The following is a 24,609-nucleotide window of genomic DNA, read 5'->3' as shown; positions in this document are numbered from 1 at the left end:
GGAAGTGCGAAATTGCAGTGGTGTGTGAAAAACGGGATAGAATTTAGAAACTGCGAGTAATGAAATGAGTCTTTTAAAGGCCACGGATGGAAAGTTTACCACGGAGAATCTTACCAGGCTGGTCCGATGCCCACCAGAAAATTAACAGAGGACTAGGATTTAATCTAGAAATCTGACTCACGTTGTCAAGTAACTCCCCTGCCCACGTGATACACGCTAAAGAAACTCACAATTCTCTCTAGTTAACCGTTTTTCCTAATTTGTTTGGGCCACAGCACATTCAAACGAGGCACACAAAGATCTGCTCTTGAGTAGCAACACCGTTTGCAGGAAGCGGATTCCCTGCTGAATTTATTGAGGAAGAATCTTCAGCTCTGGCTGTAGCAGATAAAAAGACCCTCATCTGATGTATTTTTGTACTGGTTTAATTGAAGTGCCCCAAGTACACAGCTTTTGATTTTCCAGGAGGCAGAGATCTTGGGTTTTGAGGGCATAACATTAAGGAATAAATTGGAATAACTTTCTTTTCTAAAATTTGCGACATCAATTGTGATATCAAAGCAAGGTACCATAAAGAGTAAAACACAAGGCTTTTCACACCTCGAGTGGCTGCATACACGATTCTTACAAAAACTACATCCCAGTTACTCTGATAGACCTCAAACAGCAAGTAAAGTACAACTGCACATACACTGGCTCAAAATACAAGGTTGGGGCACTTTCTCAGACATTTGAGCACACCAGTTCACTAGGCTCAGACATACTTAGATCAACACTGGTTTTAGATTTCTTTTTGGCAAGTTTTGCCCCAGCTTTTGGATACTTGTCCTTGGTATGAATGACCTGGATGTACTGGTCATTGCTGCTGTTCTGTGGATCACTGCTGGATGCAATGGAAATGGAATCAGATTCTGTTAGAGATTGCTCCAGCTTTTGCTTTGATTTTGGTTTCACATGTGGCTCAGGATAGTTCAGGTGTACTTTCTTGTAAGCATATGGAGGCCTGTCCAGGTCCAGCTCAAAACCCTCATCCCAGGATTTGTAATGCACTCTGGCTAGATCTTTGCCCATTAGAATGTGGCCATCAGTGCGATCCCCAATGTAAAAGCGTGGTGCTGGGCGAAGGTCAGACAGTGAGCGAGGGCGATGGGATCTGTTCATGAATTCTCTTTCAAGTTCTTCTTCATCCTCCTCATCTTCACTGGGATGAGGGGAATACATCTGGTGTGGTGTTCGAACCACATATCTTCTGACGTGGCGTGGATACAACTCAATAATGTCTCCTGATTCCTCCTTTCTGAAATGCCTTTGGAGTCGGGAGGTAGAACGGAGCGATTTTTTGCGGGACTCGTTTTCATTAACCAGAAAATACCTGGTAGCATATGGTCTACATCCCAAAAACACAGGAGCCCCTGCCCCAAGGCCATCTGAATTTACCTGCCGAATGGCTTTTCTGAAGAGAGGGTCAGAGTGAACGTCTTCAGTGCGCTTTTTGAAAGTGACTGGTGTGTAGGGCTTTGTTTTGCACAGCTCACTCGTGCTCCTATGAACAACGCTTGGGTATCTTTAGGAAAGAAGAAAGAAGAAGAGAGCAAATATTGATATACACACTTATCAATTAATGGAATTGAAACATATAAAAGAATTCACTACTCTGGTAGTCAAAGACTAGGTTGAAACAGTGGAGAATATCATATCTCCACTGTTCCAAGTTTTTAGAATCATTTTGAGAAACATACCCTAGAAATAAGGATATATATTTGTTCTTCTCTAAGAAAAGGTGACACAATTGTTCTCAAGTTATATTCCCCTTCTGTTTTCTTATTGTTCTGAGAATTGTTCTTTATCCACTTGAAAAAAAACCCCAACAGACAGCTTAAAGCATCCATCTACTGATATGCCAGACTGATTGTTTTACAACTAAAGCTGCACAGGCATTCTGCAGAGAGTTTCTTCACTCTGTATTTGTTTTGTTCATGGAGATGGTATCCTGCCCAAACTATTTTAGTTATGTGCCTGAGGGCAAGTCCAGTATTTACCTTTGCTTGAGCTGTATGTAAACTCCATCAGCTACATAATTTCAAAGGGTCTATAATCCCATCTCTGTTAAGGGAGAGTTAAGGATGTGGTGTCACCAGTTACTTCAGTAATACCTGTGGATGAATCTGCTTTTAAAAAATTCCTCTTACAGCTGTCTTACAGCTCCAGACAGTCTGAATGCACAGCTCTTTTGTAAATAAACAGGTATGGCATGGAGCTGCTGGAAGAAATACCATTTCAAAATCAAAGCAGTCTTACCTGTTTGTGATATGATCATTCCTTGGTTTCTGTACACTTGACGCAGAGGGAGCTGGTGTTAAAGAGGTTGAAGTTGTGGGAGTTGCATTGGCAGGTCTCACAGCATCAGTTGATGGAACAGCTTGGGGCACAGACTGGGAAATGGTTTGTATTCTGGTGCCTTTGCTCACAGGAGATTCAAAGTTCAAGACACTGCCATTCTTTCGGGGTGTTGAGGACCGAACGGAGGACTCCTGGCTGATAATATCAGTTTCTTGCTCTGGTCTTTTGTCATTAGCATCCAGATTTTGGATTCTGGCTAGAAAACAGAAATGATTATAGAAATTGCTGTGTAAATTCAGTGGCTCAAATTCCCCCTTTAGTTAGGGATCCAAGGCCAATAGAACCCTCTGTCTGCATTCAAAAAAGAGAAACTTGTGTCACATTGGGAGACTTGGTGACAAAGAGGTAGATTTCACTCTACAGTACATAGCAGATGGAGTACTGGAGACACAGAAAAAACACTGAATGTTGAACTGTAGGATTCCAAAATGGGCAAGCAAATTTTTCTTTTGCCTACCAGAACTGCATGCAAAATCTGAGATGATTTGAATCATCAAAAATGCATCCCAGGTTCTTCCATGTTGGTGATAAAAGTAGGCAAATACCCACTCCAAAGATTCCAAGTGAACTCAGGTTTAAACTACGCACAGTGTCTTTCAGTGTTGCCAAGATTGAGTCAAACTTAGCTCAGAAACCATCTAAAAGGAGGATTCTACAGGAACTACGGTTTTAAAAATGTAGTTGTACTTCCCTATATATATGAGAAATCAAAATGGGTTTAGGTCCAAATGCTTTATTAATAGTGGCATTTCTAAAGGTCACCAACTTACCTACTGCCATCTGAACTACCTTTTTCTTATCTTCAGTTCTTTCCTAAAATACATTCAGAAGAATGAGAATCTGTAAATTGTTATGGATTAGAGAGTAAATCCCCTGCTGTGTAAGGATGAAAAACAGAGGATTTGTTTTACGTTGTGAAACACTAGAAGTGACTTTAGAGATTTAATTAGGCTCATACTTTATTGAAGACTCCCCAAATTACATGCAAAAGTTCTTTTCACCATACTTACTGTTTGTATCTTCATTCTCAGTTGATTGTTGGTGAATTTTAATGATCTTGCAATACTTTGTAGGTAGTAGATTAGCATGCTAGAAGTAAAAGGGGTGATATGAATGACTTCAGACATTCTTGACAGTTTCTTTTTGAGGGTTTGTAGGTCAAAATGATGTGCAAATTCAGCTGCTGCTGTGTAGCATTTCCTTATACTGTAATAATGGATTACAGCCTTCTTTGAAGCAAATATAGATGAAAGAAAGAAATGACACTGAAAACAGATGTAACAGAATTTCAAATTTAACCTGGTTTTGGGTTTGTTTTTTTGGGGGGTGGTTTTTTCAGGTCTTTTCATTGTGTGTGCAACCTGGGAAGCATTTCCAGTTAGTTTTGTTTTGTTTGTTAAGGTTTTTTTATTGTTATTACTTTTTTTTTTTTTTTTTTTTTTTTTTTTTTTTAATTCTGGAGAAATCATTTTGACAGATATTTTTTGGGTTTTTTTCCTGTCCTAGGTTGCAGAATAGGGACATCAGAGTTACATCTGAGTTTGCACAACCACACCAGTGTAATTTTATTGGCTGGCTGAAATAACACCTTGTTTACCCTGGCAAAGATGAGATTAGATCATGGCAGATTATGGCCTGACATAATGGATTGCACTGGCTTTCAGACAGTCTTATAGCTAGACTTCATACCACAAACAATTACATATGTGCTTAGCCATCAGTTTGAAGCAGTCAACAGGAATACTTAAATTTGTAAATATTACATGGCTGGGACCTTAGAGGAAAAAAGTTACAAGTAGGAAATGTTGCTTTGGTCTTTCTGATTTGAAAAGCCACCAGTGGGACAAAGTCTACCTTTGTCTACAGTTTACACAGGAAAAAAAGGGTACAAAGCTACAAACAAAACAAAGTAGAACTTTTCAGAGAAGCAAAGTGAATTTCAACCAGCTCAAAATCAATATTATTTCCCAACTGTGAACAATTATTTATAACCCAAGTAAGAAAAGACTTCCACTGGAGAGTCTGGAGCAAGTTATATTACATTAACACTTAAGAGCACAACTTCATAATTGATTTATCTTGTCATAAATCAACATGACTGAACAGCTTTTTTAAATGACAGATTGAGCCCTGTTCACTGTCATAAACTGAACTAATGACCATGAAGACATGGAAAATTTATTTCTGAGGAACTCTTTAGAGGGTAGAAGGTTCTTAAGCTTCCTGGAACCATCAGCACTGCGAGCCTTGACACAACACAGTGAACTTGCTCCAACAAAGTATCCCACAATGAGAAATTCCTTTTGACAGTCTTTTTAACATACTTTCATTCTTATCTGGTCCTTATACCACACATTCAGTGAGGTGTTGGAATTGTTTTTTTCAGTTATTTCTAATAAAACTACAACAGTGCAGTTTGTTCCTCAGTATCTACATTTGACTCTCCAGAGATAAGGCCAGTATTAATACAATCAATTTAACCTGCCTACGAAAATCAAAGTACTTACAATAACAGTAGTAGTGCGGGGAGGACAACCACAGGACTGCTGATGTAAGTAATCACTGTGTTGAACCATGTGGGAAAATCATTTTGAATCGTTTCAGAAACAATATCATATATTTTTTCTTGACCGCTATAGGAGATGTGGGAGGAAAAAAGGTAAAATTAAGTTGTAAGAAATCCTGAGTATATTTGTTAAGCAGTGTTGCACTGAATGAAAAACAAGCTTGGAGGGTTCTTGAATGGAGACACAAGACCGTGATGTTTGGGAGATTGCTCAGTGGCACTTTATGTAAATATAAACTAATGAAATTATGTATATAAAGCAAATCAACTCATAACTTTGACCTATTCATCTGATTAAACCTTAAACTGTAAAATATTGGTAGCAGAAAAACATTGTTCTATCAGCTTGTTTTGAATTTACATCTGTAATTTGTGTATTATGAAACATGGTAAGTTTGTTTTAAGAGGGGGAAATAAAATCCATTATACGTTACCTGAAGGGGCCACAGCTTAAGGATGGCTTATATCGGGCAATAGCAAAAATTGTTGGTAACATGCACAAGAACAACATAAACAGCAACATGGCCAAGTAGAAATTATTGGATCTGCAAGAAGGTGTAACATGTTTCAGATTATACTAATCAGAGGGAAAACCAGAGGCAACAAAAAAGGTGCAAGTCTGAATCTACCTATCCAGTTCAAGATCAACATGTCTGAGAGATTAAAATCATTCTTCTATAATTAGAAAGTCTGAACAGAGCTGGTTTAATCAGACTCTTAATGATCAAAATTCTATTTGTACTGCTTTCCAGATACCACTGCTGCAGCCAGAGAACTGGTTACTGAACCCTTTGACAAAGGCTGCCCTTACTGCCAAGTTGTGTTGGGGAGAAAAAGAACAGCAGCAGAAGTCAATTTATCTAAAAAAAAAAATGTTAGAAATAACTGATGATTAAGAATTAAAGATGTCCAAAATTATTTCAATTTTGAATAAACTATTAAGATATTCATCATGATAGAAGAAAAATTAGGAAATCCGTTGTGCAATGCAACAGACAAAAAGCAGATATTGCAAAGCTTTTAAAGAGAGAGACATCAAGAAATAGGACTTACAACAGTTAACACATAGGTAATTATGCACTGTCAGACTTGTATGGAAATAAAGCATTTATTTTAGGCCAAAATAACTATTTAGGAATATTACCTGACATGTTTTTTAGTTCTTGCACATCTTCAACTACCCCACTTCACAAGCCCTCCAGTTTCTCAATAACTATGTATTTTTTCCTCAGACCTTTGCTATCAGGAGTCGGTGTGAAATTTGATTGCCAACTTTTAGAGCTAAAATCTCCTGTTATTTTCTTCATATTGATGAAAGATATTTCCATTGCCTGCATCTGATTTTTTCCTTATCTTTTGTTCTCATTTTGACTCACCGAGATGCTCTGAAAACCTGCTGATGTGGTACATTGCATGTCAGCACAGCCCAGCTCCTCAGGTACATGAGGCCGATCAGCTTGAGTACATTGAATGCTGGTAAGCAAGGTGAAAAGAAAGCTCCCATCCTGGAAAAATCATATCATGTCAGTGCTGAGTGTTGTGAGAAGTCATTTTGATAGCAATAGAATAGACTAAAAAAACCCAAACCCCACACCAGGCTGTCAATATCTTACTTTAATAGGTTTCATTTAAATCATCAGATTGACCTAGCAATCAGCCAGCAAAGGACAAGAAAAAACACGTAAGGACTGCATACCAGATCATTCCTTGGTTGTAGACCAAATGCAATACATTCTCTGCAATTTTGAATTCTCCATATTCTGGCTACAAAAAAACACAGTATATGGTGAATACCTTTGTCTTAATCTTGTTTTCAGACCATTTATTCTACGCATTTGACTGAATCAGTTTGCAGACAGTACATAGCCTGAAACATCCAGATCAAATCCCAACTGCTGGCAGTCAGTGGGAACAAAGCAAAACCTTCTCTGCAGCCATTGATTAAATTAATTTATTCCTCTCTAGTTTACTTCACCTCTTTAAGGACAAAGAACAGTCTGCAGCCTTTCATGCCACCAGCTTCTTGCTTCTTGGTTAGCTTCTTGCTAAGCAAGTATTACCCAATTAAGAAAATTAAGTAATTTTCTTAAAGAGCTGCTTGCTGTTGGTTACTGTTTCTTGGACCACTATCTAGGTTAGGTAAAGGTGTTACAGCTGCAGAAAAGAGGATGTGGGGAACACATCTGTGTCACCTTAGACTGTGGGAACTGCTTTATGATCTTGTGTAAACCAAAAATTTTTGCACCACAGCTATGTGAGTAGGCTTGAGAAAAACATTAATCTCAACATTTACCCTGTACCCTCCAATTTAAACTCAGTGTGCCTCTACAGATGTATGCTACCGAGAAATTATTCATCCTGTGGAAAGACTTTAAGGACATTTAGTACTGAGGGAAGGAGCCTACCCATCTTCAACATCTTAGCTTGATAAAATAAGGATTCTACTTACAAACTTGCTTTCTAGATCCCAGCACCAGCAATCACTCAAATATCGGACACACAGTCCACGGAAAAAATCAATTAGCAGAATGCTTGCGACTGTGAAAATCATGTCGATAATTGAAAGCTTGAGCATCTCCTGAAATACACATTTTTTCACACATACTGAGTCATTCTGAAAGCAAATGGACTGCATATGGCTCTTTTGCATTTGTACATGTATTTTTGGCTCAAGCTTAGTATTCTGATAAAATACAAATTGACTATATAAATAATTTCCTTTTAAAATTTTCTTGTTTGACTTTTTCCTTACTTGTTTTCATTCTGTTAAAGAGAATAAATATAATCAAGCTTCCAGGGTGCCTTTTATTGCTTGCAGCAGTAAAATTCTAGTCCTGATGGTATCAAACTTTATTTTTAATGACTTTCTTTTCAATGTTCTAAAAATGTATCTAGCTAAATTGAAATGGGTTGGGTTTTTTTTCTATTGCACCCATTATTTTATTAAGATAACTCTTGTAATACATATTTGCAAAGTGTTTCACAATGAGAAAAATCTTATTATCAGACAAACCCACAACCCAATGGCATAGGACCATCAAGCTATATTAAAAAAAAAAAAAATTGTTTAGTGCTTACAAAAAATGCAGTTAACTTGTATTTAATTGAGCTTTAAAAATACACAATTAAAATAGAAAAAAATGCAGTTCTATACATCTCTAGGCCATTCTGGGGAAAAAAGCAAATATTCAAACCCTCTGTTTTCCATGATATTGTGCTAAAGAGAGATACAAGAATGGAAGTCAGGCTAATAAACCTCGGAGGGGTCTTTTCCTCCTGATGTTCAAAGACCTTTAATATCCCTTATTCTGGAACAAGAAGCTCAGAAAATCAGAAGCACATGGTTCTTAATCCAGTGGCCTAGACATCAGTGTGACACTGTCAGAGACCACAGTGTCAGATGGATCAGCGATACCTTCTCCATTTTTGTGGTTAAAATTTCCCTCTAGACAAATAATGGAAGTCACAACTAATGTAGCCTTAACACGTAGGGAAGCAAAAGGCATCGTATTAAATCTGCAGATTTTCTGCACCCCAAATGTGGGAACATGACACTGCTGTCCAACTGTCCCCATTTCTACAAACTGATGGGATTTTGAAACTTTGTGTTGTTGTTCTCTCTCTCTGAAAAAGTGAAGAGCATTTGATTGTCTAGAGATTTATTGAGACAGAAAGAATAGAGACTTCTGATATCGTACAAATGACCAAGAGCACAATCTCATGCTTCTTTCAGGCCTGCATCTCCATCTCTTGAGGCAGCAATCTGAATCTGCACAGAGTGCATGTTGCTCCCTATATGTCTTTATAGTGTTGTTTCTCTGTAGGGGTTAGAAGGATGCACCCTGTTAAAATACGATCCATATCATAGATCTGTACAGATCTGCCTGTGCAGAGCTGAAGACAGAGACCAAAGCCTGACAAAAACCCATTTGAGCAGCACTAAACATACTGTAGTTATTGAACAAACCCTAAAGCTTGTATCCATGGCCATAGCACTTTGTACAGTCTTTGCTCTTCCTACATCATCCTTAGCTAAATTCTGGAATCTATACAAAGAAAAGGTTTTAAATTAAACAGAGCACAACATGATTTTAAATTTTTGTTAAATGTGAATTAAGTAGAGTAAGCTGGTGACAATAAAACAATTACGTACTTGGCCAACATATGTCTCCCAGCACTGATCCTGTGGGTTCTGGGTGTTAAAGGAAATTGTTTGGTTGACCAGTGAGTCTGAGACGGTCAGGCCTTGTGTGTGATGCTCTTCCGATGTGACAAAGCCATTTCTCTTAATGTGTACATTAGGAATGGTTAAATTATCGTCCTTGGAAAGGGTGTTGGTTGCTAAGGAGGTGGTAGAATTACTTGCATTGTTGTTCACATCAGAGTCCTGAAATAATAAATGCCCCAAAAGGTACTTTTTAACTGTACATAGGAGCAGATGTTTGCACCTTCTACAGCATGCACACACAGACATATCTTCATGTATTTCCAAGGAGCAGTTAGGCAACTGTTGAACAGCTGTCAATAGACAGAGTCAAATGGAACACCAAAGGGCAGGAGTTCAAGCTAATTTCAGTAGGTAGAAATATTTGACCTGCAGTCATGAGGTTTTTTGTTTGTTTTAATAGTTCAGCAATGCACAGAAATTTATCTTGTTACATCAGCAATCATATGGATCCAGTTATCCTTAAAGACTAATTAAAAAGACCCTATAAATAGTTGTAAATAAACATTACTATCTAAACTTTACAATCCTATCAAGCCATAATATTTTAATCAATTTCAAACAAATTTTCATCTGACTTTGTATATTTCACAATAAATAGAATTCTGCCTATGAAGTCTACTAGCTTTACACATCAGAAAACATCAAGCTGAACTTACAGTGACACTCATACTGTCCACTTTATCCAGGAGAGCAATGATTAAACTGTAGAGGTTTCCCAAGTATAGGACAAGAACCCTGAAAATAATAAAATACGGGTTACCAGCAGTGGTAACCTTTGACTTCTTATATGTTTTCTGGTTTGGCTGTACTAAAACATGAACCAGGACACATCTCTCCACGTATTTTTTTTACACTGAATAATGCCCATACCTGGCAAGCTGGAAGCGAAGAGTGGTCCTTGGATGATACATCTCCAGAGCTGCCACAAGTTCAAAAGCAGAGGGTGCGATCATTGTGATCAGCGACACAACTACGCTGACCTACGGAACAGAAACATGCAGCATTTTTGTAGAGTTTGATGAAGGACTTTTGTGGAATCTTGAGGGCTGATTGAAATACTGCTGAGGCATATGTTTTAGCAATTGCTTTTCTTGGAGGGGATGCTTTAAAAAGTTATTATTGACATTAGTAATAACAGTAGTTATGATCAAAAATTATAGGTCTGGAATACCACTTGGGATATTTACTCTTGATATTGTAGCTTCAAAGTTCTACTTTATTAATTGAAATTAAAAGTTGACATGTAGGAAATATGACACTAGGATCTTCCTCTGAAATGGGGGTGTGGCTTCTTCATTCCTGTTCACCTCCTACTCTCACTCATTCCTCTGACTGGAAATAGTCACAGAACATTCAGTATCCCCTGATACCGGATCAATCGCTGTTATCAAAGTCAATTCCTTTCCATTTGCCCAGTGTTTCCTCAGCTCAGTCCTGGGTGAAAAAGTAGATTTATAAGTGACAGGAGAGATTAAGGTTTGTGCTCACAAAATAGGGACCTGCTAGAACTGCAGTGTCTGTGAAATGAGCACCTGCACCCCCCTCTGTCCAGTCCAGCTGCATTAACACCTGGCTGGAGAGCTGAGGGAGCAAGTTCACCAAGGCAGATCCAGATCTGCCCACTAATTCCTCCTTTCTCCAGTCTCATCTCTTGCTCCTTTCACCTCTGTGCCTAATATTGCTACAGAAAACTCCCAGACAGCAATCCTGCTTCTAACACAGAGGTGGCATAAAGACAGTGTACCTCATTTTTTTCCCAAAGAGTCAATTCCTTTTTGGTGCGCTCTAACCTTTGGGATCGATCCACGACAAAGTAGATGATGTAAATACTTCCCGCAAGGGAGAGAAGCACCAGGATGTTTGCAATAATTCTTAAGCTTATGGTCACTGCCCTAGGAAAAAAAGAAAGATACAACCAATGCAGCAGGTTGTCTTATGACACCAGGAGTCATTTTGAACAGGGTTTAGAAGCAGAAGACAAGCAGATTAGCACTGATATCTGCATTGCAACAGTGCTTTGAAAAGTATCTCTTATCTTAAATACATACAAGTTTTTGCTTTTCTTCTTTTCCTGCTCTTCCAATATAGCTTCCTTGAAAGAAACACAGCATTACCATTTTAATAATGTACAGCAAAAATAATGCACATATCTTTCACAGAAATTAAAGTATACTAATAAAAAAAATCACATCCTGGAGGTGGAAGCAGATAAGTACCACTGTCCTCATTGATTTGTAGCACTCGTATGTGATATTAAAAAGTGATGGAGATTTCAGAGAAACAAATGCACGGTAATCAGACACTCAGGCACTTTCAGCCATGCACGTTTGAGATACAACAAAAGGGTCACACTTCCAGATGGTTTGGCAGGATGTGCCTTTACAATCTGGGTGTCACTCATATAATACAGTACTGTCAAAAGTCATCCTCAGTCATTGAAAAAACTAAATATCATAGCTTATTAAGTTATCCTTTGCACAATTTGAAGGAATTTTTGTTTTGACAATGATAATACACCAAATTTGGGAAATAAATTACTTCTGATAAAACCACATATACTCTTTAATTCTAGATGCAAAACATCTGTATTTTTAACAGTCTTCTGATATTGAGAGGCCTGTAAGATGTCCCTCCATTTGTTATGGAGAGATGAAATAAACCATAGAATTGTAGAATATCTCAAGTTGAAAAGGACCCATAAAGACCATTGAATCCAACTTCCTGATGCTCAGAGGAATACTTAAAACTAAGCCATTTGACTAAAAGCATCATCCAGATACTCCAACAGGCTTGATGCCATGGCCATTTCCCTGGGGAGCTTGATTAATAGCTGATAAAATAAAGAAGAAAAAAACTATAAATTGTGTGCAGGAAGTTATAAACCAAAGAGAGAGATATAAAACTTATTATCATGTAAAAAAGCATCTTGTAAAATATGAGCTGTTGTACATGGCTTCCCTGAGGCATAAAAGCACTTACTTTGCATATAAACAATTTTACCTTCTATAAATTTGTTTATTTTCCTGCCAAATCAATTATTAACACAAATTTTATTTCAACACTCAATGAAATTTCATCACTAGCAGATTTGTTTCTAGTTATCTAACTTCTTGTCACACATACAGGTGCATTAAATAAAACTCTCCTGAGGAAGGACACAAGGTCCCCTTTCCAGGTCAGCGAATATGATGTGCCTGTAATACCACACTGATGTGATACTGGCCCTTCCCTAGGCAAATAGATCTGTAAATAAATACGAGAAACCAATAGGAAGTGCAAGGGGATGAGAGGAGAAACCTACGTGGTTTACAGATTAACAAGTAAATCAACTTGAAATTATTCAAAGGTCAGTTGCTCACCCTGATGCTGTTGACTATGGCAGCAGCTTTGCTCTCTGCCGCCTCAGGGTTTCCTATTAAATAGTCCCAAGCACAGAACAGTCTCCAGCAGAAAGTGTAATTTTCATCAGAGGCACTTGCTAAACTCATTCTTGAGTTCTTTGCCATTCTGTAAAAAAAAAAATAACAGGTATTTAACTGCTTCTGGTATGTGAAGATGGTAATAAAGGAATTCACTGCTTTGGTTCATGGTTTTCAGCTGTTTATACATTTAGAGCTACCAAAGGTTTGCAGAAATTAGTATCACTCTTGGCAGCTTTCGGAAGAACATAAAACAGGGTGAGGTGCAGCTCATGAACTTTACATCTAGAGAGAAATGACTCACTGTGGAAGGGCATCTCAATATTTACAGTCTTTATAACTGACAAATAAAGCAAATAAATCTTGCTAGAACTATGAGCTTATACCTAGTTCAGTTTTACAACTTCTAAGTAGGATTCAGCTGGAATTTATCATCACTAAGATCACTGTTACTGGAATTAAATCTAGTTTAGCATAACTAGTGATTGTGCACAAGATCTGTTTGTTTGCTGTATGGTTTTAATCCTGAAAATATATATGTCATTGTCAAATAGAAACCCTGTTCCATTTTACACACCTTGGGAAAAAGAAAGAAAACCCCTCCTACTCATGTCAGGTGAGCAAGGCGGCAGAATATTGCAAAACATAGGAAATGAAATGAAGATTAATAGCTTATGAGAGAAAGGGCATCTGAAAGGACAGCTTTAAAGGGGAGCTGTACACAGCTAAGCAAAGAATCACTGAGCTAAATCAGAAGGAGAAGAGCTGATCATATCTAGAAATTGCAGATGTGTGGATTGGTGTGAAATGTACCAGTGACCCTTGGCACAACCCAGCAGGTAGATTAAAAATAAATGAAAAGGGAAGGTTTGACCTCTGAGAGTTATTACAGACAGCACTGAAAACGTCCCTGGACTGCACTGTGCCAGATAAATAGGTATCCAGAAGGGAAGAGAAAGCAAATCACGAGAGGATAGAGTGACCTTGCCCCTTCTCCAAGCGTTGTACATCCCTGGATTTATGGTCAGCACAGGCAGTCTTGCTCTCTCTGCTAAGTAACTCCTACTTACTCCTGGCCCTTCCACAGCAAAGAAATTATGCTCACATTCCAGTGGGATGCCACATATCCACTAAAGCAATGCAAATGATATTACACCTAGGATGGTAGTTCTATATTTGTATTTCAATAGAGGGGAATATTTATAATGCTGAAAGCATTCCACTTCAAATATAAATTTCTGTTATGGTAATATTTGTAACAGAAAGGAGGGGAAAGGACTTCCACGGGTGTCAGGCCTTAAACTGCACAAAGACAAAGCACACAGATGATCTGTGCTGCCCTTCTTTTATAGGCTGGGAAATGGAAGAGAGAGTGGAAATTATCACAAGATAAAGGGCAGTCTAGAGTTGAACTCAGTCTGTCTCCATCAGACTAGCAGAGGTGAGCATGTTAATAGAACTACAAAGAATAAATACAGAGGAAGTGGAGTAAAAATACCACTGCTGATTGCCTGAACACACAAGTTTATGAACAGCAGTAAGCGGGCATTCTTACTTTTTTAGAAGAATGATGAAGCTGTAAGCAAACACAGCCATTCCAACAAGGAAGTAGGCAAGTGGCAGCCTGTATCCAGCTTTCCCAATCTTCCTGTCACGACCATAATAGCCATAAAACAGAACAGAGTACTGGAGGTAGCCCTGCAAAGACCAGAGCCCATCAGTACGAGCAGTAACCAACAATTACAACAGAACAATAAAATAAGGAGTGGTTTGAGTCTTGCCCCCAGTGACCAGATGGTGTCCAGGTCTTGAGCAGATGCAATGTGCTCCTTGGGAATGGTCTTGCTGACCGTGCTGCCGAATGGGGCTCCGGCCAGGAGCTGCGGGAGAGAGAGGAGGTCTCAGGAGACGCGGAAAAGAGAGGAGGTCTCAGAGGATGGGAAAGAGAGAGAAGGTCTCAGGAGCTGCACAAGCCCATCTGAGCCAGGGCTGCACAGTGGAACCCAGCAAGAGCTGCCCACAGGGGTGGTACTCCCAGGGCAGCAGGTACTGGGTCAGCACTGCCCCAGCTTTAAAACTGTGCTTTCAATATGAACATTTTTAAATTAAATGGGGCAGTGGTTGATCTCAAAATGATAGTTCAGGATTAAATTTACTTTTCCTTAAAAATTAAAAAGTGAACATGAATACCTTTTTATTTCTGGTTTAGTTTTTATTTGTTCAAGTGGTATTTTTTATTTCATTCAGTGAGAATAAAATCAGGTATTCTCATGTTTTCCAATAAAATTATTAAAGCACAGAGTAGGTGATGTAAAATAATGTTTATGAATAATTTAACAAAGTTAACAAATTGCCTTACTCATGTGCAAGAACTAAACAAAGTTGTGGCCGTTCAGAACTTGTAGGAAATGCTTTCTAATGGACAATAATTCAGAGTCTGGAGAGGGATGCTCCGTTTTTCTCCCTGTAAATGACACTAATAGGGCTTGGATGTACTCAACACCCGCTACGTCTTTTAAGAATGGGTTCTTTATTTTAGTAATCAGATAAAAACATATTCCCTAAAAGCATTAGTACCACGTTGACAAAATACCATCTTTAACACTAACAGAAAAAAATCCGTTACCCTTTGGCAGAGAAAAACCTCTCAATAGGGGTACTTATTTTAAATAATTAATTTTACAGTGTACATTTCAAACTGATGCATGACTTTAAGTGTGGTATTTGTTCCATTGAGAAAGGAAAGTGCAACAGTAAGCGTTTCTCTGTAAATATTAAGTGTCTTATTACCTCTGGTAGGACTACAAATGCTCCTGTCATTATGGTAAGGACAATATTGATTCCAAACAGCCATCTCAGGAAGATGAAGTAAGAGGCAACTCCAGACCCAAAATGACCTTAAACCACAAAAATAAACCGCTTACCAGACCTGAACAGTCTATAAAAGCTTGTATCATTTATCCATGAAGTGTTAGAATAACAGGCCAAAAAGGAAAACCTCTCTTATTCAGTAAAGTAGAGAATTTTTTCATTTTCAGAATCCCAAAGGGAGAAAACTGAATTTTCAAGTTACTCCCCAACTAAGACCATCAGTGAGAACTGTGCAGTTTCTGAGGCACCAGGAAAAGATTAAAAAGCAAAGTTTTAAATAAAGAATTCACTGCTGCATATAATTCCCTCCAAAATATTATTTCATTCAGTACATTAAACAAATACATCATAAGACTCAGTACTTTAGCAAGTGTTTTACTAATACCATGAAATCTTTATACTTACTCTCAATTTTCTTTATTCTCATTTCCCAAGGAATAAAGATTACCACAAAATTATATGCAAGGCGAATAAACTTTCTCCAAAGCTGAGAAAAAAAGCAGAGAAATATGATACTTCTTCACATGGGAAAAAAAAAATTAAAAATGAAGTGCTGAGCATTTTGCTCATGTCTTATCTTTTATCACAAGAATTGTTACAAACATTGATAACTAAGGTCTTATTAGGAGGATAATGCCTCAGAGAAAATTCTATTAGAGGAAAAGTAAGCTTTTTTATTCAACAGCAGCAAATGTTACTGCTGTATTCTCCGTTCAATGTACTGCAGCCAACACCTGCAGAAATCCTGCTGTTATATTTTGTATTTTATTCAACCTCCATTTTTGCATGGTCAAAGGACCTTCCTGAACACACTGTACACTTGTGGGAGAAAAAGTAAAATCCACCTGTGCAAAAGTGAGAGCAGTTTTTGAGTTAGAGCTATAACTTTACAGTATTGACAGGAAAAAAAGAAATGTATTCCAGGCATTATAAAGTATTTTTAGTACAGCTATTAAAATCCCACCTATACTTTTGGCATTTTTAATAACAGTGTCAATATTCTATCATGCAATTTCATCTCCTAAAATTAAAGAGGAGTAAATAACCTTTTAATTACTGAAAATATTATCAGTCTCTTTGGCCAAAATTAATTAATATTTAAGATGATATGGGCATTTAATTACATGAATGGGAAGTACTTTAATTGAAGAAATTGTAGATGCTGGGAACTACATGGGAATTGCTGGGATTGCAACTTTCTGTTGAAAACAGGGTTCACAGGGCTGAGAAAGGTCCCAAGCACCTTGTGCCAGCTGTGCTACAGATTTATAAAGAATACCAATGTGCCCACAGTGAAGTAAAATTTACTAAAATTATCATTTGATAGCTATCATCTCTTTTCTTCCCTACTACATATCTGAATGGATAATTTATACTCTTAGAACCCACAGTATGGGCATCTGGATTTAATTAGGAAAAAACCCCCAAAAAACAACCACAAAGAAATTGTAAAAAGTGTAAAATAATTGAATTGAAAAAAGAAAATTGCTTTCAGTGTCGAGATAATAAAAATGTATTTTAACTTCAATTTTCATAAGTAATACCATAAGTGGATTATCCAATCATGAACACTATATATTTTGAAAATTTAAAAAGCTTACGTAAACACTTATACAACTAGTAGCTGCATTTTGTTCTTAGCACATGTCAAACATGTCTTAATTTTGATGATGCAGTGCTTGTTTTGCTGTGCTACAGTTTTTGTTTCCTTGGTCACCGTGCTGTTTTCTAAAAAAATATGTGGGGAAAAAAATATCTCTTCCAAAAACAAAAAACCACCAAAAAAAGGCAGCTCATTCTTTTGCTGTTGCTGAATTTAGCCCACTGGTAAAGGCTATAGCCCCTAATTTGTGCTAGGATGAAAGAATACAGATCCCCTACACATAATGACTGGTACTAATTAACTGCTGAATTACATCCCTGTGCTGAATGTCTTCAAGCAAATACAATAGAGGCAATTAGACTAGGCACAAACTTTTACTCACTGTGAACTCTAAGATAAAAGCTTTTGGTTTTGTATAGGAAGAATTATATGAACAAGCACTGAGCAGTCTTTGATTTACTGACATTCTGATTTAGCACTTCTCTTTCTAGTTAAAATCCTAGTTCTTCTTATATCAAAGGCAAATAATAGTGCTTATTTTAGCAACATTTTTACTTCCACTGCATTTACCACACACAGAAAGACGGAACAAGGAGAACTTGGAAAGAGTACGTTGCTTCTTTGGGCCAGCATCTCAGGGCACCAGAAACGTGTGCAGCTCTTCACTTGATCACATGAATAAAATGCATGGTCTATTGGCCTAACCCTGCCTTTTTGAATGAACATAAATTAGTAATTAAAAGTCTACTTGCTATGATGACAAAAATATTCTTGACTGCTTAGATGACTAAAGAAGTCTTCTCTTGGTTGGTTATTAAATACAATTTCCTGCATATTATGAATTTCCAGAAACTCAGGCCAGTGTGTATTTTCAGTGGTGTATATAGATTTGCTAAGATTCGATTCAAATTCTCTGAGTATTATGCAAGCAAAACCCCTTCTTTAATAATGTATTTAATATAAGCTATTGTACAATTGTCTTCTAAACTAAAAACTAGACACATTTTTCATACTAAGCTATTGAACTGTGGCCCCAGTTTGTTGAAATTGCTCTTCAGAGAACACTGCATCATGTTTGTTGCTGTCCCATTCACATCACCCCCTCTAACAGGCATCAATACTTGGAGACTGTCTGAAAAGAAAGCTTATACTGTATTAATAAAGGATATTCATCACTCAACACATGAGATTAGTCTGCAAAAATGTAATTACTAAAATTACAGTAAAAACAAAAAAAGAAAAGATGGAAAAAAAATATAAAGAAGCTTTTAACTGCTTTTTTCTCCCTCTGCAATCCTGAGCTGAAGCATCAGGAGTGCATAGCAAACACACACTTCTCTGAATCAGAGCTGCAAATGTTATTGGTGGGAACAAGAAATTTGAGAGATTTAGGACAAAGCAGCCGTACCTCTGCCCCAGCAGCCTGGTAACCTCTCGTTCTCGTGAGCCTCCCTTCGTACTTCAGCACGATCTCCTTCGCCTGCCTGCACAAGAGGGGGAGGTTCAGTCTCTACACTGCTCCCATTGCTCACATCTCTTGTTCTGCACAAGCACAACTACCAAAGGGGTCAAATGCTCTGAAATACAGCCCTGGGCTGTCCCACCATCAGCCCCTAAGCCCGGCAATGCTTTATGTCTCTGACTATTGAGCTTTTTACTGATACTTTAAAACCACTCAGACTTTTTTCTGAGACAACTCAGCATTCAAGTGTTTGACTGCAGGGAGAGTTTTCTGTCCCTCTTATTTATTTTTCTGTCCTTTTGTTTCAAAGTCTTTCTTTTAAAATGGTAGAAGCCAAATGAGTAAAATAGCAAGATCCCCTTTACAGTCTGGTAATCTTCTGTGGATACTGACACCTCTTCTGCAGGTATGCAGTAGCTGTCTTGCGAGATGCAAAGAGGTGCATATTCATCTGGTCATACACAGTCTTTGTCCTCAGCAGAAGGTGGATTGGGACCACCAAGATCTGATCAAAAGGAACGGGAAAGCAGGAAGACACAGACTCTGCACAAGAGAGAAAAACCTCTCTTTGCTTCCCAGATTACATAAGGGCTCGGTAGTGTAGGAATTCCTCATGGCTGCATTGCCATCTGAGCACCATGCATGGTCTTGAGAGGAAATGGCAGATGAAAAGGGCAAAAAACCCCAAGCATCACACAGATCATCAGGTGAAAGACCTGACACAGTTTAGACAGGTGTCCCAGAGAGTAAATCACATGCTCTTTCATTGGAAATCTGGATTTATAATAACTGAAATCCTAAACTGTGAAACATGTTTTTACTGCACTGACCATACTTTTTAAACTTACAAGTGTCCATTATTTACTGTGTTTACAGTATGTTGCCTGAAGATGTGACCAGCTTCTGCTCTCATGCCATATAATTACCTTAAAAAGGCAGACTGGTTCTCCTTTTTGGGACACTGTGAAACAATTTAACTTAAAAATATCTTAAGAAGCATTACCAACAGCTTTCCTTTAGACCACTGAATAGCTGACAGTCTCTTTTAGTAGTTAATAGCCAAAGCATGATTTCTTGCTCTCTTTCTGCTGTGACTCTCCAAAGGGAGCCATAGGCATGCACCAGAGACAATTTCACTTACAGACTGTCCACCCAGAGTCTGCTGCCTTCAGCCAGCCCTCAGATCTCCCCAGAGCATCCTCGTGGAACACTTTCCTAGCAGCTCTAAATCATTCCTGTGCTCAAACCCTTCCATCTTACGCTGAAAAGGCTGGAAGTGCTGTCACAGTCAGCGAGCCTGAAAACCTCTGTGCAGGCACCTTTACCTGAGCGCCTTCAGCTTCTGCCTCATCGGCCACGGCCGGCAGCGGATGTTGGACATAATCTCCTTCTGGTACTGGATGTTCTGAAAGATCTGCTCTGGGTCATGGCTCTCACCCTTCTCTTCACCAGCGTCATCATCCGAGTTGCTGGCAGCCCAGCACACACCCCACGAGAGGAAAAAGGAGACAAGTTATTCCCGTTTGGATTCCTAGCGAGGCGTTGATTTGCACAGGATCCAACCTATTAGAGCATTGCAAGAACAGGGAGCTAGGGAACTCACATGACCTAGTTGTTTTAAAGTTGATTCACAATTTGGATGGTTTCTCCATCTCCAGGACATAACTCTTTCCCTCCCCACCACTTGCTGTTCAGTCATAAATTATCCCCACTCCTGACCATGAATCTCAGTCTTTCTTCTCCAAGCATTTCCAGGCATGCACTTTGTACATCATGCTAGCAAGATTCTCTGTATATTTTTCTGGAACATGGTGCTGTCTAAACATTTCTAGAAAGAGCAGATAACATTCATTTATTACTCATACCTATTACCTTTATTTCAATAATGGTAAAATATTTTGTTGTTAGAATGAGGGAAGCAGGTGATTCAGCCATGGTCACTGTTTAATCCTATTCACTGCTGAGGGATACAGGGGTGTGGGACCCCACATACCAAGAATTACTTGTCCCTGTGAAAAGATTCATGTGCTTTGATGTAGATTTCTGTGGATGATTATTAAATCATCTTTTCTGATGTTGTCACCACGTTTGCTAAGCTGCAGCTCTTGCAATTCCCTGTTGGTCTATGGAACAGCAGCAATATTCATTCTTAGGCTTAGGTCTAAAAACCTGTGGTGACCATTTCTCCCTGAATGACGAAGGGATCTGAAGTACTGCAGCAACCACCAGCCAGGAAGTTCCCAATTGTATTACTATGTACTTGTTGGGAAAGTTCTCTGCAGTTTATCTGAAAAGGCAGCCTTTTAATCACATAGAAATAAATCATAACCTAAACAATGCCATGGAATAATATTTGGGGGACATACTTCATCAGACCACTAATCCATTGGTCTGCAGTCCTGCCCCTTCAGTCTCAGGGGACTTTCAAGGGAAATTTATAATTACGCAGGAAAAGAATAAGAGACTTCTTACCATGCTGTACCCTGAACTCTTTGGAGTTACTTTGCTTTATGTACAGCGTTTATGTTTCAGTATGAAATGTGACTTTGACAAAATAAAAGAAAAACCACGGAGGTTTGAAACACATCTTAAAATACAGAGAAGGATTTTCCTTATTCTCATTTCCATGCTCCCACACTGTTAGCCAAAACAGACTAGCTTCTCCGGTCTGACACACGCTCTGTCTGCACAAAAGTGAAAAGACAAGATCCCACTGCTGTGCTAGATAAAGCAGAGGGGAGATCCCTTACCTGTGGGGTGGCTCCTGGTAGGTGTAGATGCCGGTTTGCCGCTTCACGGTGCGCTGCTTCTTGCAGGACTTGGCAGCCCTGGGCGCCGGGGAGCCGGGCGCTGCTGCCATGGTGGCAGGTGGGACTCTGCCGTGCTGGGAGGCAGCTTGGAGCTCGCTGCTCAGGCGTCTCAGCAGCAGCCAAATGTTATTAAGCAGAGAGCAGCGAGTGCTGCGAGCTCTGTGGAGCAGGGGATCATTGCCTGGTGCTCCACAGCCTGGAGAAACCACCGCTGCCTGGCAGTGCCTTAAAGCCGCAGCACACGGCAGCCACGCCACTGCCCCAGAGCCCAGATGGAGGTGGGAAGCAGAGTTCAAAGGCGGCCCAGCTACAACCCTAAATTCACAGCTGAATTTCTCTTGTTGTGGCTGAGGGACATCCCTCCAAGTGCCATCCCAGTACACGGCACTGGCCCGCTCTGGGTGGTGTTTCCTCTCTGTACCTGCAGTTGATGTTTCTGGTTCCTCTGTTTGAAACAAGGTTCTTGCTCAGGAAAAACTTGTGTTTTGGCCTTCAGTAACAGAGAAACATGTTACCCTGGTTTTTCTGAGTTTCTTTATTAGCCTTTTGATTTTCATAAATGGAGTCAGATCTTTTAGTTACTGTAGAATATTAGAGCAGTTCTTCTACCTTTCCCACAGAAGTAATATAAACAAACCCTTTGTTTTTCATTCTTTGTCCTTTGTTTGCATATTTCTAACCTGAAAACAATTGTAACTGACAATTCGTCTGGCCACTGAGGCTGAGGGGTGGAAACCCCAAAAAGCCAATCTTCTGCTAGACCCACAAATGTATAAAAGTAAAAGAATAAACAAAGGGGTCTCTTCTCTCCGCCCTTTCAGCTGGAAGCTGGATCAGAAGAACCTCTGCAGAAATCTCTTGTCTTCGTGTGATTTCTTTGTGTTTCACGGTGACAGAAACACACAATGACATTCTCCCCCAGGGTTTCCAGTTTTAATGGTGGACAGTCCCCTGACACCCTTTCTATGGTCAGCACCAACACAGCCTCTTTGTCAGCATCCCTGTGATACTGGGCTTGGTTCCAGGATAGAATAAACTGCTCCAGGTTCTGCTGGGGCCAGGGAAGTGAATTTTCAGTGCTTCCCTCCATCATAGAAGTCACAGATATTCTGGTCCCATTCTTAAAACCCAGCAAAATGGTCCAAAAATACTAGATATTAATAGTTCCTGCAGCCATAATTTGATGCCCAGAAAGTGGGAGTGAAAGGAAGAGTTTGCAGAGAGTTTTCACTTGTTCCTAACTTGGTATTTTCTCGCCTTAATAGCTCTGCACAAAGTGCAGCAACAATTTTGATTGCATAAATCAATGGTCTGTTGTAGTTAACTTTTGTTTGCAGTGTCTGACAAAAAGAACATTTAGTTCTCTCTTCTAAATTTCCTGTAGAAAATAGCACAGGCTGCTTTTCTCTCCATCCTGAGTTAAGCTAAATTCTTCCTACTTGCTGAGAAGTTTTACTTTTTTAGTGTATATTGTCCTAGACTTATTTAGTTAAATAACTAGAGGGCTAAGTAGTCACAAGACTTGTCTTTTGATACAGTATTGAAAGAGTAAGTCCATTTGGTGTAATTCACTTAATTTCTGAGATGACAATTAAGGACCAGATAAATATGATTCTGCAATTCCAAAATGTATCTCACAATAAAACAGAGTTTGCTTTCTGCTCTGGTTTGAAGCTTCCCCAGAAATCCGTGAGTTCCATTAGCACAAAGCACAATGGTAAAAAAAATGCCCCTATTCAGAGTTCAGCTGCAGTCTGCACCACAGAATGTGGCATATTAAAGCCTGCTATTAAACTATTAGACTATTAAAACCTGCTAAAACCCACTTACTCTGTGGGTTTTTCTGTGAACTGAACTCTCTGGTCCCAACTTCACTCTGAGCATCTCTTACACCTATCTCCTGTAGCCACAATAGAGACTAAAGCCTCTGGACTCCCATTTTCATCTTACCATGGATGGATCACATAAAAATTTACTTTTTTCAGCACTACGTTTTATTATTTTTCGTTTGAAGTCTGTAAAACAAATGCTCTTAAGAGCTTTGACATCTGTCTTTCTGTACCATTCCTAAATCCTCAAACCTCTGGCTTTCCTATTTGGCTTCCATTTCATATGACAAAGGAAACATCCCACTACCCTCTCTCTGTCAGACCATTCAACAAGTGAGAGCAAACAGCCAGAAGGAATAGATATCAACCCAGAAGCACATCTCCATTAAAAGTCTTATCACCTCTTCCCAGCTGGAGAAACAAAAGAACTATTCTGGATGCCAGGAACGCCCTTTAGAGATTTGATGCTCAGAGAACTGCAAACACACCCACATCACCACTTTTTTTGACATGCCACAAGATACATTTTCAATTATATCATTTCAAAGCAGGAATCCGTTAGTTCAAATGCCCTTCCCTGGCTGTAGTTATTTTCCTTTGCATCTCAGCCAGTGGCTCAGCACTGGGGGCCAGGTTCTGCTGCCTGAGCTCATGAGGAAAGGTGCCCCTCTAGTCAGGCCACTCCACCACAGTCCATTAGCTCCCTGCTTATTCCAGCTATGTGCACAAGTATTTATTTCCTATTGCAGATAAACACTCACTAAAGAAATGCCCCAAAAGGCTTGTTTTGACACAATAATGGCCTGAATTCCCCAGAAGACATAAGCTGGATCTCCAAAATCTGCAGGAGAGAAACACAGATATCCCTCCTTCTGTACTACCATTCCTGCCTCATAGTTTCCCTTGAGATTTTAGATGTCCTACTTTTCATCTGAAAGAACCACAGTGGAGAGATTAAAATATAACATCATCTATAGTTCCTAGAGATGACTCTATTTCACAAATAGAGCAGTATCCTGTAATGTCATGGCATTACAGCACTACCAAACCCATTAAAACACTAACATTACTGATTTACATGGATTTAATAGGCTAGTGTAGCTTAACATGTCAGCAAGGCCGACAAATTTTGTTCCCCTTTGTTAAAAGAAGGCTGAGAGTCTAAAAAAAACAAAGGGACAATTTAAGCCTGACATCTATACAGCTCTCATAGTGCCAGTGCTTGGGGCACATACATCATTGTGAAGTTACTACCAAACACTAAAAGCACAATGAGCAGCAAGAGACTTATGAATTCCAAGCCCATCTGACAGAAAGATGCAGGGAAAACAGAGAGCAGGCTTCAAGAGCTTAGCCCTGAAGCTGGCAACATCCTCTGTTGTCCATGATGCCTGCAATAACTTCTTTAAAGAATTCAAGTG

The 24,609-nt window shown here is 39.0% G+C and overlaps 1 protein-coding gene across 1 annotated transcript; it reads right to left on the bottom strand.

Moving 5' to 3' along the window:
* Nucleotides 1-443: 443 nt before the first annotated feature.
* On the bottom strand, nucleotides 444-21,473 carry TMC3 (transmembrane channel like 3). Its single transcript, XM_040077664.2, has 22 exons — nucleotides 21,300-21,473; nucleotides 19,875-20,018; nucleotides 18,496-18,571; nucleotides 15,890-15,971; nucleotides 15,404-15,510; nucleotides 14,395-14,493; nucleotides 14,169-14,311; nucleotides 12,554-12,701; nucleotides 11,243-11,286; nucleotides 10,939-11,086; nucleotides 10,065-10,174; nucleotides 9,851-9,929; nucleotides 9,120-9,353; nucleotides 7,416-7,544; nucleotides 6,663-6,730; nucleotides 6,343-6,471; nucleotides 5,401-5,511; nucleotides 4,908-5,033; nucleotides 3,411-3,489; nucleotides 3,171-3,213; nucleotides 2,299-2,596; nucleotides 444-1,564 (listed from the first exon to the last, which is right to left on the bottom strand). The coding sequence occupies exons 1-22, from the start codon at nucleotides 21,407-21,409 to the stop codon at nucleotides 724-726; spliced, it is 3,348 nt and encodes a 1,115-aa protein (XP_039933598.1). The 5' UTR covers nucleotides 21,410-21,473; the 3' UTR covers nucleotides 444-723.
* Between the last annotated feature and the right edge of the window lie 3,136 nt (nucleotides 21,474-24,609).

Source organism: Hirundo rustica, chromosome 13 (genome assembly GCF_015227805.2).
Source record: "Hirundo rustica isolate bHirRus1 chromosome 13, bHirRus1.pri.v3, whole genome shotgun sequence".
NCBI lineage: Eukaryota > Metazoa > Chordata > Aves > Passeriformes > Hirundinidae > Hirundo > Hirundo rustica.
Note: the sequence above shows the minus strand (reverse complement) of the source record. Positions and strands in the feature narration are given on the sequence as shown.